Here is a 13,999-nt window from a genome sequence, read left to right on the forward strand (position 1 = left end):
ATTCGTTCCGGAGATGATATATTTGTTTTGTAACTTCAATGGTGGGATGGTAGCGTAATTTGAAGATTAAATAAGTATAATTTCCATCGGCTTTTTCCTGTTAGGAGAGTAGACTAGTTTACTTGATGATGAGCATTAGACGGGAAGAAAAGGGATATTATATCCAAACGTGAAAGCTTACTGTCATTATATAATACAAGTTTTGTTTTTCTTTGGTTTTGTTATCATTAGTTGTACACGAGTTCTATTGAAGATTGTGTTACCGATTTAGGGAAACAGAGGGTGCGTTTATATCATTCGTTAACGGTATTAAGTACAATTTTAATTTCAAAGGAAATGGTAAATAAAAGTGTGAAACTTGTTTCACCAGAACATTACTCTTCTAGGTCAGTTAGTATCTGTGAAATTAGTACACTGTGCAGCTAACATTTACTTTTGTATTTAATATAGTATACACAAATAGTATAAAAAGGTTAGAATACTGCATACCTAAGTTACTTTGAAATCTGCACAAATTTCACAATAAAACTTAACAATCAATCCTCGTACCTTGCACCATTAACCCTTTATATACATTGATTTGCCAGTAGAAACCAGCCGATGTCGATTTGTCTCCTCTCCCCTGCATCACAGCTACATCAACATTATTCAACCGGCATATGTATATAATTTCCTAGAAAATTTCCATTAATCAAGTCACTTTTACTTAATGTTAATCCATTAAATCTTTATCCATCTGGCTCTCGAACTAAAGGTTGGAATTTACCCTTTTTCAACGACTTCAAACTCAACGTCAAAATACACACCTGTACGTACGATGGAAACGCGACCTAATGGGAAACACGCAAGCTCCATCGCTTACGCAGAAACCGGCTCGTACGATTAATTACAGACCCGGGAGGATCGCCAAGAAGACGACCGTAGATTTTTGGAACGCGATACTTTTCTCTGAATTCGAAACAAATCGAATTTATTTCCGAGTCGGGTCGTTTGCTCATCGAGAAAGAATTTGAAGCGCGTGGACGCCCTACGCGACCAACAATCGCGAGAAACAAAGAGGTCACAATCGAGATACACGAAACACATGTGGACCATGATCTACCTTTCCCGAAACTTATCGAGCACGTGAATCTCGTGCTATTTTCGTACGGCTACAAATATTGTTAATTTGTACGCTTGAACCATGTTCATGTGTTCATTCGTGATTCGTTCGCATGCAATCCTAGGTTATATAATATTAGGGCAATATCGGGCATAAAAAATCAACAAATATGCAAGAAACAACAACTCATAACTTTTATCGACCGCTTTTATCGATCGAGCGCTACACGAACCAATTTCCGTGAATAGAGAGCGCTTTTAATGAATCAATGAAATAGATGGGGTTAACGATTAGGCTGTGTAAACAATTATGTATCATGCAATTTACGAATGAAAGTATTATATATCATTGTATATACATATTGTATATATAAATATTCAGTTAATCCTAATATAGAACAAAAACAACAAACCTCAAATAATCAAAAGCATACGATAAGCGATAAATATCATTCATCACGATATTACATCAGAATACATAAATTATTACATATATTTCGATGCAGTGATCTTTCATAATATTCTATTATATTTATCTCTCCAATCTCTGATGAAGACATTGAATATTTTTGTTGCTCCATAGATTCTGAGTTCATTCGAGAACGTGATTTCTTTCAAAGCTAAATCGTTCTAACGGAATACACGGTAACCAAGTATTTTTTCAACGTTCTTGCTTTTTCAAGGCGCAGTGGAAAAGAAAGATCGAACTGGCACGGGCTTCGCTGGATTATAATTATTTGGCGGGCAATTAACGAGAAACTTGCCTAACAGGATATCGAATAACGTGGCCCCCCGTATATCCTCTACACGCGCGGCTAATGTGTAGTAATAGTAGACTTTATAGAACAGTAGTTTATTTGATTATATCAATGTAGATAATCACATAATTTAAAATTTTTTGTTTAATTAGTTAAATTATTTAATTATGAATTCTTTTGGGAAGGAATATCCACTTCTTCGAAAAGATAGTATATGAATTAATTTACGTATAAATTGCGGATGTTTATGCATTTATGGAAAATTTTCAAAATTTAAATGTGCTAAATTTATTTCAAAAATTTGAAATGATCTAAAAATTTTTTATAGACCGGCCGGTGGCAGTGGACGAGAATTGTACTGTCCTCCATACTCGAAAGACTTCACGGAAAGTTCTCCAAAAAACGGTGTTCATAATATGGTTCACATGGTGGCGGAAAGGGACACAGACAGCGTTGCTCCAACGCCAACGCCTCAACATCCCCATCACTCTCAACACTACCATCTTAGTTTACATGAAATTCGCGCGCTTCAGGTATTTTAATGCCCTTTTTGCAATCTGAATATTTTTTAATTCATCCATCCATTCATTAGTGTTTGTGATAGTGATATGAACGTGGTATTCGACTTTCCATTCTCATTCTCAAGAACTTAATTATTATACAGTTCTAAAGATACTAATACTCCAACAATCTACTCCTTATTCCTTATATTCCTTCTTCACCATCCATCATCACCTCACGATATATTATCATGATGTTGAAGAGCAAACGCTATAAAATATGAACATCTTTTGTAGAGGCGACCAGAATGTACCGGTAATAGTTCATCAGATGAAAATCGATCGTCAGGACATGCAAGCATGTCGGACACAGGTGGCCACACGAGTAGCAGTTCACCACCGCATCGTCATCATAGGGCACACAGTCCACAGCAGCTGAACTCTGTCCCAGAAGACGATCGTTTATCGGCCTCGGTTACTCAGAGAAATGGCAGGAATAGATCTGGACAGAATCGTAACAGACACAGAGCTACACCCGCTAAGGTGTGCTTTTTGCAATAACATATAAATCCATTGTTGATAAAAATCATTACCTTAAATTTCTTTTTCCAATAACTATATTGTAGTTACAGGTGCCATGGTCAGGTTCTGGCTTAGAAGATATCAAACTAGCAATTCAGCAGCTTACTATGCGTTCCCATAAATCATCTTCCACCTACTCCTCCTTGAGCGGATCCGAGAGTTCAGAACCAGCTGTAAGGAGACTGATGAGGCACTCCAGCCTAGAAACCATAAATACCAACGTAACCAGTGCTGACGAGTTCGTCTGGGTAGACTCTCATAATCGGCTGGTAGAGTTACAGCAATTACCATGGACGCACCACGACGTCCTTCGCGTGTTGCAAAATGGTCGCACTAGAGAACACATGGAGCAAGTCTCTATGGAAACGATACCGCGTCTCTCTTACCTGCTGCAACGGGCGCTGGTTAGAATCGGTCGAGAAACTCAGAGACTGGCTAAACCTGTTGGTCTATGCAGTAAACACGAGGTATACAGCGCATTCAAAATCGTGCTTTGTCCGGCCTTGGCAGATTCTTGTACCAAGGTACGTGAAATAAAACACGTGATTCGTTGATGTGATAATTAAAGATGAGTAAATTGCTAATTTAATATTCTAGGCATAAATTGCTTATCTAAATACCCTTTACTATCTTATTCATTAATCAATATTAATAATAATAAAACATATTATGTTACATTGATATTAGCAAAGGCTAAAACTGAGCTGATTAAAATAAATTCGTCATTGTATCCCTCAGGATTCATAAAGGTATAAATTCATCTTTACACCGTAAGCGTTTGATTCGCGTGAATTTAAAAGATGGCGGGTGTCTCCCTGCTTGCATAGGAAATAACCCTAAGCGGACAAAGTACAAACTCTGTAATAACCATGCACTAATTTTTATATATGTTTGTTCTATACACGCTTGCTTTAACTAGGAATCACTTGCAAGGTAATAATATAGTAATGTAAAAACAAATAATACAATAAAGATAAGTAATGTTATAGTAACATAATGGGCTCATAAAATAGGCTCATATCACAAAATATTTATTAATAGCTAAGTTTGTTTATATTGAATGTATTATATGTAAACAGCAATATTTGGATAATATTTGAATAATCAATCTATAAAGTACGACCATAAAACTAGACAACTTCTTGTCCCAGTAATAGACGGGTATTATATTTTAGCGACCTTGAATAACAGACAAATTTCAGGCAAATTATTATTACGTTAGTACAGACATTCATCTACTTATTCTCTTTTTATAGGCCTGCTTGCGTGCTGCAGCGATGTTCGCCGTATCTGGCGATCAGTTAAAGCAATCGAAAGCATCTCGATCTGGGCTACAACTACCAGTGGGAAGATTTCTTCGTTGGATGTCTGATGTACGACTAGGAAGAATGATACACGAGTATGCAGCCATATATTTGACCGCTGGAATCGAAAATCTGTTGGAAGAAATACTACTACAATGCATACCGACTGATCCCCATACAACATTGACTGCAACCATGTTGGAACATGCTATTGCAAACAGTGGAGATTTATGGGGTCTTCTGCAACCGTACGCGCATCTAAATGCTGGTCGAACGGCATCAGGTAAAATTATTTTGTTAGGAACTAAGCTAGATAGGCAATAATTATTTACGCGAAAAGTATTCCCTTGTTTCCCAACGTGCTAATTAATATTATTTTAAAATTTATTATTTCCCGCTTTAACCATATTATGACCCCATCTACTACTTAATTACTATAGTTAATTACGATTACTAATGTAATTCTTTTCTTTTTTTACTGTTAACCGATATATTCCAGAACTTATTAAAAAATTCATCCGACAATAAATATTCCTAGTAAGCTTTGAATTTTCTTATATAAATTATTAGCTTTTTAACGTATTAAGATGTATTATAAATGAAATAAATCGATCATTTAATCCATTTTCTTATCTTAGGAGAATCTCACATATTCCATAATCTTAGGAGAATCTCATAATGTTCGCAGGTGCACTTGCCATGCCACGTTGGGCCAGTATCAGTTCTCTAAATTCCTCCTCATCATCTCGCAGCGGAAGAGATGCAGCGGGATCAGCGTTAGAACCGTCGCTTTTAACCACCTGCGTAGGATCAATGTCAGAACTGGTAGATTTAATATCAAAAGTAGCTCAAGCAGGACGTTCACCTATACCTTTAACAACCAAGGCATTGAATGCTCTCTTTTATTACATGAGGTGTTCGCAGGTTTGTCCATTTGATCCTAATCTTTGCTCCCCTTTTCTATTGTCTGAACGTAATGTAATGAAACAATATTTATACAGTTGGAACACGGTGAACGAGGTTCCGGGATACAAGAACTCGCATACGAACGAGCGTACGTCGTACTTCCGCCACTGGTTGAATGGCTAAGAGTTGCGACCGCTCATGCAGAACACAGGCACGGTCTAGTTGTGGATCAAGATGACATTAATCAAGCTGCCAGATTACTATTGCCCGGAGTAGATTGTCCTGTTAGACCGATATGGTAATACATATTAGAATTTACAGAGTGATAAAAGTACCTTGGATACCCTATAAGGCAAGATCCCAAAATGTAACGTTAACTCTTTAATAAGGTTTTGTAATAAACTTCGTTCACAGCTTCGAGGAAGTTTCAGTCTGCTCGAAGCGCATTGACGATTCTGAATACGTCCGGCTCCTAACTATGGATATGGCCTTCAAGATGCTAACAAGCGGTCGTGCAGATTTAATAGCTCAAGCCATGCCTCTTTTACCGTCAACAAAGATCAACACTGTGAATGATAATGGCTTCACTGCTTTAATGATAGCGTGTATAAACAGTGATGAAACCGCTGTTCTAGCATTGTTAGACGCTGGCGCTGATTTAAACATCGAAAGTCCACCTCCATCCACTGGACAATCAGCGAACACACCTTCCAAGACTCCAGCAGCTCTAAATATATCAAATGCTAGAAGTCCAATGACGTCATCTGCTGTAATGACTCCAGGAAGGAATGTGCAGTCTTCAAATTCGTCTTCCAGTTCACCTAGCGCCTCTAGTAACGTTTCTAATAGTACATTCTGTAATCAATCTGGATTCAATGCAGAAACGCAACATTGGACTGCTTTAACCTACACGGCGTTGTTAGGACATTGTAATATTGCTAGAATATTGTTGGAGAGGGGTGCAGCTGTTGAAGGTGGGGCTAAATTGAGCGAAGATAAATCTACAGTTACACCATTGCAAGCGGCTACGGCATCTGGCAATTATGAAATGGTTGCACTTCTGTTGGCTCATGGAGCTCAGCCGTTTTTATCTACTTTGATAAAAGATTCATTTTCATACTCTGGTTCTGCTCAGCGGGGCTGTTATAGGCAAGTAAAATATTTATTTTAATTTTCCTGATGACAGATCTAATATAGTTTATTATTGTCCAAAGAAATAGTAAATTATAATTGCTTTGTATTCTTATCTTACAGTGCAATATCAGTAGCAACAGCTCATGGTCAAAGGAGTTGTCTTCATCAACTGTTGTCTCACCCATTAAACTTCTCTGCCAAACGAGGAGAGAAAGAAGTATTGTCATTGGAAGAAATTTTGGCAGAAGGTAGTGCCGGTACTAGTCCTCAACAACAAACTGTAGATGGAAGAGGAAATAGAAGAGAAGGCAAAGAGCCAGTCTTTAATAAAGTTCAAACTAAAGCTTTACAAGAAGCAATGTACCATAGTGCTGAAAGCAACCACTTAGGTAAAACAAATTTGGAAGAAATCATCTTAAAAAAGTATACTTATATATTTTTTGTATAAATATATGAATTTTTACACAGATATCACGATGGAACTTCGCGGATTAAAAGTGGGTTGGACGTTACATTGCTGGATGCATAGTCTTGCAACAGCTCACGAAATAAGATTAGATTCGGTAATAGATCAATTACTTCAAGATTTTCTTCAAGTTTGCCCAGATGACTATTCGACACAATTCGTACAAGAATGTCTCCCGTTGTTGTTTAACATTTTTAGATATAGTAAAGTAAGTCATATTTCAACTTGATTAAAGTTGAGTTGAATAAGGATATTTCTTATATCTTTCGGCTTGTATTTTTTCTATAGAAAGAAGGAACCACGCTTCTCCTCGCGGATATTTTCTGTACGTGCTTTGGATGGGAACCAATAAAACCTATTCGAGATACAACACTTTCTAGTGGGTCCAGAATAGATCCCAAGTTTGTAAATAATCCAGAATTAAGCGATGTACAATTCAGAGTGGAGGGCAGAGTATTCTATGGCCATAAAATCGTTTTGGTCACATCGTCACCGAGATTTAGGAATATGTTAAGTTCAAAACTGTGCGAGGGAAATCCTCCTATTGTACAAATTAACGATATTCGATACCACATTTTCCAGGTATATAATACTCCAAAAGAGCTAAAAAGCCTTAGCTTTTTACTTAAGATTTAAACCATATTTTAATATTCAGATGGTTATGGAATTTCTATACCATGGTGGTTGTGCTACGTTAGAAGTTAATCAAAGTGATGTTCTGGAGTTAATGGCAGCCGCAAACTTTTTCCAATTGGATGGATTACTTAGGTATTGCGAGGCACAATGTTCTTCTATGGTTGATCTCGACAATATCGTTTCTATGTATATTCACGCAAAGGTATCTTGTTTAGATTTTATTAGATATAATATTATATACCACAAACTTTTTATTAAAGAGGAAATATGAAATAAATGATTTGTCGTTTAACAATTTCCAGGTTTACAACGCCATGCAACTTTTAGAATATTGTCAAGGTTTTTTACTACAAAATATGGTCGCTTTATTAACTTACGATGACTCAGTTAAACGTTTATTGTTCGCTAAGAAACTGCCTAATCACGATGTTCTCGCAGGCCTTCTTCTCACTTTACAAGCAAGAATAAAAGCTAGACGATCTCAGCAACAAAATAAGATAAAAGCTTAGAGATACGTTAAACATCATGCACGATATTTATATTAGCATCGTCATTATCATTTTACTTTCGCTATCGTCACTTGTAGTGATAAACATATCCACGTATGTTTAAATGACATCATTTATGAAAAAAGACCCGTAAGCGAACTAAGACTGAGTTTTTCATGATTTATTTTTAACTTTTTTCTATCGGTTATTCAAATATAAATTATCAGCAATACTTATTGATTTAATATTAATATGTTAGCATTTCATTCAGGATACTAATGAACCATAAAACTTACGTTTCTGTTATGCATTTGTTTTATTCTTGTATAGTATTTCTAGTTTAAGTATTTTTTGTAAACTACGTGCTATAAATGTACATTAGATACTATACGAATTATATAAATTACTGCTATAAATGAATCCCATGCGTACATACTATAATTAAAGTATTAATTTTTTTTTAAATTAATTTGTTTATCACAAATTTTTAAAACATGTAAATATAAAAATAATTTAGAGTATAGACGGTGGTATATGCTGTAAGCTTTTAGTGACAGCAAGCTATTAATATATATAACAAATGAATATATATATTTTGTATATAAAACAGGCTGGACAGTTTAAACGCGATAAAGAAATGATAGTGCGGAATATTCAAATGTTATCTCATGTATTGATAATACAACATAATTTGTACATCTCGGTTGCAATAAATTATAAATATTGTGATAATGAAAACATTAAATGATAATTGTTTCACTTCTTGAAGCCTAACAAAACTGTTTATATTTTTCATCACAATTTTGTTTACATAAACTTTATAATTTGTATCACAATGACACTTGCAGCAACTCATAAAAAAACGTAAAACATCAAGAAATTAATGCAAAATGTTGCCCTCTTTTCATGCTATCTGTATTTCAACTGAAGCTAGTATTTTTTAATAAAATGTTACAAAGAATGCGGTACATTTTACAAAGAAAAAGAAGAACAAAACACAATTTACAATTAATACAGTGAAACATCATAGAGTTCATTATTGTAACAAAACTGTTGTCATCTGTATATACGTCAACAACGTAACAATGTTAGTATCATATATAATGCAATTTATTTTGAATGTTAGTGGTTAGTTGTATATACAATATTCAAGTTATAATCTTAATGATAATGTAATCACTGGACTGTTAAATTCTGGAATGCCTAATAATCATATAAGAGACAAATTGATTTATAGAAAATGGCTGTCTCAATCTTACGATAATCTGTACTGTATTCCTTTTTTAATATTGTAACCTTCAGCAAAAATACGCATAATTCATAATAAACAATATTATAATTCTATTAAAGAATGATTATAAAAAATTATAGTATATTCACAATTTATACAATTGAATTATGCTTAGATTAAGAACATGATGTTTTTATCACTTTTATATGTCCTTAAAAGTTCTCACTTACATAAATTATCATGTAGTTAATAAGAACTACATAGTAATATATAGTCTCTTGTAAAAATGTAAGCTTGAAAACAGTTTTGAAGAAGTCATCAGTAGGCATTCCCTATATTATGTGACATAAATCGTAAACTGCGATAAGTATCTTTTAATATTTTCTTAGTACCTGTGTTTGTATATAAAATAGTAAAATGTTTCAAACACATGAAAAATGTAAATTATTGTTTTTTTTTCAATACATTACATATTTTATATTGTAAAGCTGTTTAAAGTGACTGATCTGTAAAAGTAAAGCTGCGTGCTCATACATATAAATACATGTATTCGTATTAATTTATACATAACTAAACATAGATGAAAAGATGAAAAGCGATAAGTAACAATATTCATGACATAATCATATAATCAAAATTTCATTTTCAGTTTGTGCAAATTTATATTTCTAAAATAAAGAATGGAGACAACATGTTATATGATATTACTTTTATAACAGGCACATAATTAATTATTCAATAATACGAAACGAATTTATTGTTCCAAAATGATAACATGTAAATGACAAGCTAGTAAAAGAATATCTATTTTACAAAACATAATTTCCACTTATCACTTCTCATTACATTCAATTGATTAATAAAGTTGAGCAGAATCTATCAGTATGTATCATTTATCTGAACGGTAAAATATATGCAATAGAAAGTTACATTTTTAAATAAAAACCAGGGTACAGAATAGTAATTACATATTTATAGCGCACAATTATAAAAAATGTTAAAACAAGATATAGTTCATTTAACAAATGCTATCTATACAAATCTTCCAACATTGATCAATGTAGTGCCACGTTGTTTATTTCACGTAATTCTAGGATAAATCCGTATCTTTTTTTTAATCACTTTATGCTTTCATTTGTGACCTTCTAATATCAATATAATAAAACGTTAAATAACACATTTTTTAAAGATTTATCATAATAAATAAATTAATGAATAATTTTACTACTTACATTAATTGTTTAATTATGATAAGTGTATATCAAAATGTTATATATAGTCAATCAGTAGAGTACATAGTTTTAATATGAATGTTTAACAAACACTATCTATTGCCATAAAATTTGAAGCTATAATATAACATTAACATTCTGCTTCGATGTTGGTTGTATTTATAATGCTGTATAATTTATTGAGAAAATAATATATAATACAATTAATAACAAAATGACTTATCAAAGGTTTTGTTAGACAATAGCTTGCAGATACAACAAAAATCAGTTACTTTGCAATATTCAAAAGTTTGTTTCTGCTACTATTAAAAGCCTTTTATAAAAAATGACGCGGATATTTAATATCTTTGTTATGCTTTGCTTCAATCTGAGTTATTAAATTGAAATTGCCTTAAAATGGAAAATAAAAAACAAGTTACACGGTAAGAACATTATAATATGTTTTACAAGTTGGAAAGTAAACAAGGATAATACGTTTGAATTATATTAATTAATTTACAAATGAATATAAAATAAGTCTATCCTCTCCCCATATTACATATCCAATATATAAACTGGCAATTTATATTTTTCCACGATATTAGTACTACGATCAATAAGATAGATTGAGACAACCTTTTTCATTTGTTCGCAGTATCTACGATGATTAGGAGCGCTAACTTAATTTAGTGACTAGAATAATAATTAATATAACGACAACTATGATCACGAGTAACAGTAGGACAAAAACTTTCCGTCGATATTTACTTAGGTAATTACTTCCCTTAACTAATTCTTGTGCTCCCAGTTCAACATTCACGTGGACATCTTCTATTTGATTCTCTATCGTGTCTACAATAATAAGCATTTATAAAAATATGCAAAAACGAGATATTTTTATAAAATTTGGACAGAATAGCTCACTGATTGAATCTCCTTGCTGATGCACCAATGCTACCAGTTCACGTATTATTTGGTTTACATCCAAAATATCACCTTCAATTCGTTTTATCCTGTCTTCTCTCTCTAACAGTATGTCCTGTTGGAACTCAAGATTCCTAAGCACATCAGGAAAGAGAAGTACTTGTGGATTACTTTTTTATCATTTTATGTATGATCAATAACGTAATTTAAAGGACTTGTATTATGAATTAGAATATCGATTAAAATAAACTTACCATACACTCAAATGCATTTTATAACTTTTCTATATGAATAATACACACTGTAATTATTTAATCTTTTCGATGAAATTTTTAATTCAAACTATTTCAATATTCATACTATAAAATCTATGAATTAAGCTCATATTACAAAAATCATGAAAAAGACCTATTTGAATATTCATTTTTTTAATAAAATTAGTATAATGTGAGCCATTTCCCATCCAATTGCTTGTATGCAGACTGTGAGAAATAATCAAGTTCTTTTCACTACGAATATGTGCAGGTATAATTATGTATATCTATCAAAATGAGCATACAGTTTATTTCAAACCTTTGTGTCACTTTGTGTTCATCTTCCTGAGCTTGAAGTAAACGTTGTTGTTCTTCTTCCTCGGGATCCATAGGATTTTCTATACTAGTTGTAAGCAAAATATGTCTCTTCATTTTTTCAGCAATTGACTACAAATTCCATAACAAAGAAATTATAAGTACATGATAACATTATAATTAACTAGGACACAATTAATAAAATATATTTTACCTTCTGCATATCTGAGTATCTTTGCAATGCATCTTTGAAATCAGTGGTAAGTTTCTCAATTTGCAACTTCTGTTGTTTATCACCTCGCCTCATTAGCACTGTCAGTCTTGCTATGTCTTTGCTGGTTTGGGTTACTACTTGATTTGTGCTTAACTGTGTGACATGCCTTGTTACAAAATAAATACATAGAATGTAAATATAAATATGAATTGAAATGTAAAATGTTAATAGGACATTAAAAAGTATCATATATCTCTAAATTATTTGGTCTTTATTTCAAATTTATTATAATTACTTACACCTTATCTCTTAGACCCTGATTATCTTTATTGGTTCCAACATTTTTATATGCACGTTCAAGCGTTTTCCAACTTGTATTTATTGTATATATGTTAGTAGTAATATTTTCACTGAGACTATAAAGTTCAGTAGGACTAAATCCTACATCAGGTACATCTGTCCGTTGATCCGTGGACCCATATGTTTGAGAACAGTGAGCCATTCTAAAAATAAATGTAAGTTTCATTAAAATTTCTCTACTTTTAAAAGATTCAGAGACCTGAAAAATTTAAAAATAAAAAATAAATACATTTAAAATTTTGGCGAATAATTCTTTTACGTGTATCTTTATGTTTATATATATAAACACACAATGAAATCATGAAACCTATATGACACATCCATGAATAACACTGATAAATTATCACATATATGAATCACTATTAAAACTTTAAGGACATGTAAACATTATAACAGAATTTTTATGTATTCCAATGTATTTAAATTAACATCATCTTTTATTTGTTTATAATTGTATATAATTTCTATTTTCCTAGATTAAATATATTTAATCTTACTTTCCATAATACTGTTAAATGTATGTACCTATTACACGTATTTCAAGTATCTTTCAATACTTATACAAAACATGTAATGTTCAAACTTTTAAATTTTCTGTCAGTGGTAATATTGTTAGTAAATGTAAAATTTATTGAACCCTAGGAAATACAATATAAATATGTATCAGATGAATGTTTTGAAGCTGTCATAAAAATGATATATTAGTTAGAATAATATAGTATAATATTATATGATACACATATTATATAGTAAATCAAAATTTTAATCAGCATGTATTAAAATTCTGTTCTATTTCTATTCGTCATTATGCAGCTAAATAGCATTCGGATCTTTAATGATATACGGCAAATACGTACACGAAAGAATAAAATTAATACGAGATAAAAATGCATAAATGAATATGTGACAAATATGTAAAACAAACCTGACTTATTTTATCACAAATGTTCTTAATATCTAAATATAAATTGCTTTATTAATTCACATTTAAAAATCAAGAGAACTATCTTTATGTACTGAATCTTAGAAACTGACAGTTGCCTAAATGATCTAATCCACCGCCTATGTGACAATAGCCCCTTTGTATACGAAACCGCGATTCAGACAGATTTCCACATTATCGGCGTTTCATATTTTTTAAGTCCGGACTCGGTATCTGTAAATAATCCATTTATTTATCGACTAATAAAAATAGATCTATTCTCTGATAATAAATTATTAATAATATAATGTACATCTTGCGAATTTCAAATTAGTTTGTAATATAAAAGGAATTTAATATAGTCTACTGTGTCTATAACACCGTCAGTACTACTAGATTCAAAACACCACTTGGTAAACACTGTTTTATTTTATTATAATAAACAAATATAAATTGTAATCTTTCATATAAAGAAATTAATTTTTTTAGAAAATTTCTTGTTATGAAAAATAAATAAAAATATTAACCTCCGATATAAAATAATTTTTTATCCATTCATAGAAACGAATGTCTGAAATGCCGTCTTATATATTACTACCGCTAGGATCAAAAATAAAACTAACGGTACATTTATTTTAATATATTTCTATACGTTTAAAGCAATAAAAGGTAAGAAAAATCCGTAATAAAATT

General features: G+C 32.0%; 2 protein-coding genes across 9 annotated transcripts in view; one reads left to right on the forward strand and one right to left on the reverse strand.

Annotated features, from left to right (window-relative positions):
• Positions 1–9,155, forward strand: part of LOC138188476 (ankyrin repeat and BTB/POZ domain-containing protein 2) — a 33,616-nt gene extending 24,461 nt beyond the window's left edge. For 6 of the 7 annotated variants that reach the window (XM_069130347.1, XM_069130290.1, XM_069130296.1 and 3 more), the window contains 12 exons: positions 2,188–2,392; positions 2,657–2,902; positions 2,986–3,465; positions 4,198–4,528; positions 4,934–5,169; positions 5,247–5,449; positions 5,566–6,300; positions 6,406–6,674; positions 6,754–6,959; positions 7,040–7,333; positions 7,407–7,589; positions 7,690–9,155. In XM_069130347.1, the coding sequence (XP_068986448.1) occupies positions 2,188–2,392; positions 2,657–2,902; positions 2,986–3,465; positions 4,198–4,528; positions 4,934–5,169; positions 5,247–5,449; positions 5,566–6,300; positions 6,406–6,674; positions 6,754–6,959; positions 7,040–7,333; positions 7,407–7,589; positions 7,690–7,896 (3,595 nt within the window). In that variant the 3' untranslated portion in view covers positions 7,897–9,155. The remainder of the gene's footprint in view (positions 1–2,187; positions 2,393–2,656; positions 2,903–2,985; positions 3,466–4,197; positions 4,529–4,933; positions 5,170–5,246; positions 5,450–5,565; positions 6,301–6,405; positions 6,675–6,753; positions 6,960–7,039; positions 7,334–7,406; positions 7,590–7,689) is intronic. The other variant, XM_069130336.1, reaches the window with a different exon arrangement.
• A 150-nt stretch (positions 9,156–9,305) lies between these two features.
• Syx13 (syntaxin 13) lies at positions 9,306–13,559 on the reverse strand. Of its 2 annotated transcripts, XM_069130442.1 has the most exons (6): positions 13,310–13,559; positions 12,324–12,527; positions 12,025–12,190; positions 11,815–11,942; positions 11,242–11,375; positions 9,306–11,169 (listed from the first exon to the last, which is right to left on the reverse strand). In XM_069130442.1, the coding sequence occupies exons 2-6, from the start codon at positions 12,524–12,526 to the stop codon at positions 10,994–10,996; spliced, it is 807 nt and encodes a 268-aa protein (XP_068986543.1). In that variant the 5' UTR covers position 12,527; positions 13,310–13,559; the 3' UTR covers positions 9,306–10,993. The 2 variants fall into 2 exon arrangements, with proteins under 2 accessions (XP_068986543.1, XP_068986536.1); XM_069130435.1 differs by lacking the exon at positions 13,310–13,559 and having other exon boundaries at positions 12,324–12,565.
• Positions 13,560–13,999: the final 440 nt, after the last annotated feature.

The sequence above is a fragment of the Bombus flavifrons genome, chromosome 2 (genome assembly GCF_040668555.2).
Source record: "Bombus flavifrons isolate JBK064 chromosome 2, iyBomFlav1_principal, whole genome shotgun sequence".
NCBI lineage: Eukaryota > Metazoa > Arthropoda > Insecta > Hymenoptera > Apidae > Bombus > Bombus flavifrons.

Excerpts from the sequence above, each read along its gene's own strand:
- Syx13 (XM_069130435.1), bottom strand. The coding sequence starts at position 12,550 with ATGAAACTTACATTTATTTTTAGAATGGCTCACTGTTCTCAAACATAT. Across the intron at positions 12,191-12,323 it reads CAGGGTCTAAGAGATAAGGT|GCATGTCACACAGTTAAGCA; the intron begins GTAAGTAATTAT and ends TTTTGTAACAAG. Across the intron at positions 11,376-11,814 it reads GAACACAAAGTGACACAAAG|GAATCTTGAGTTCCAACAGG; the intron begins GTTTGAAATAAA and ends TGATGTGCTTAG.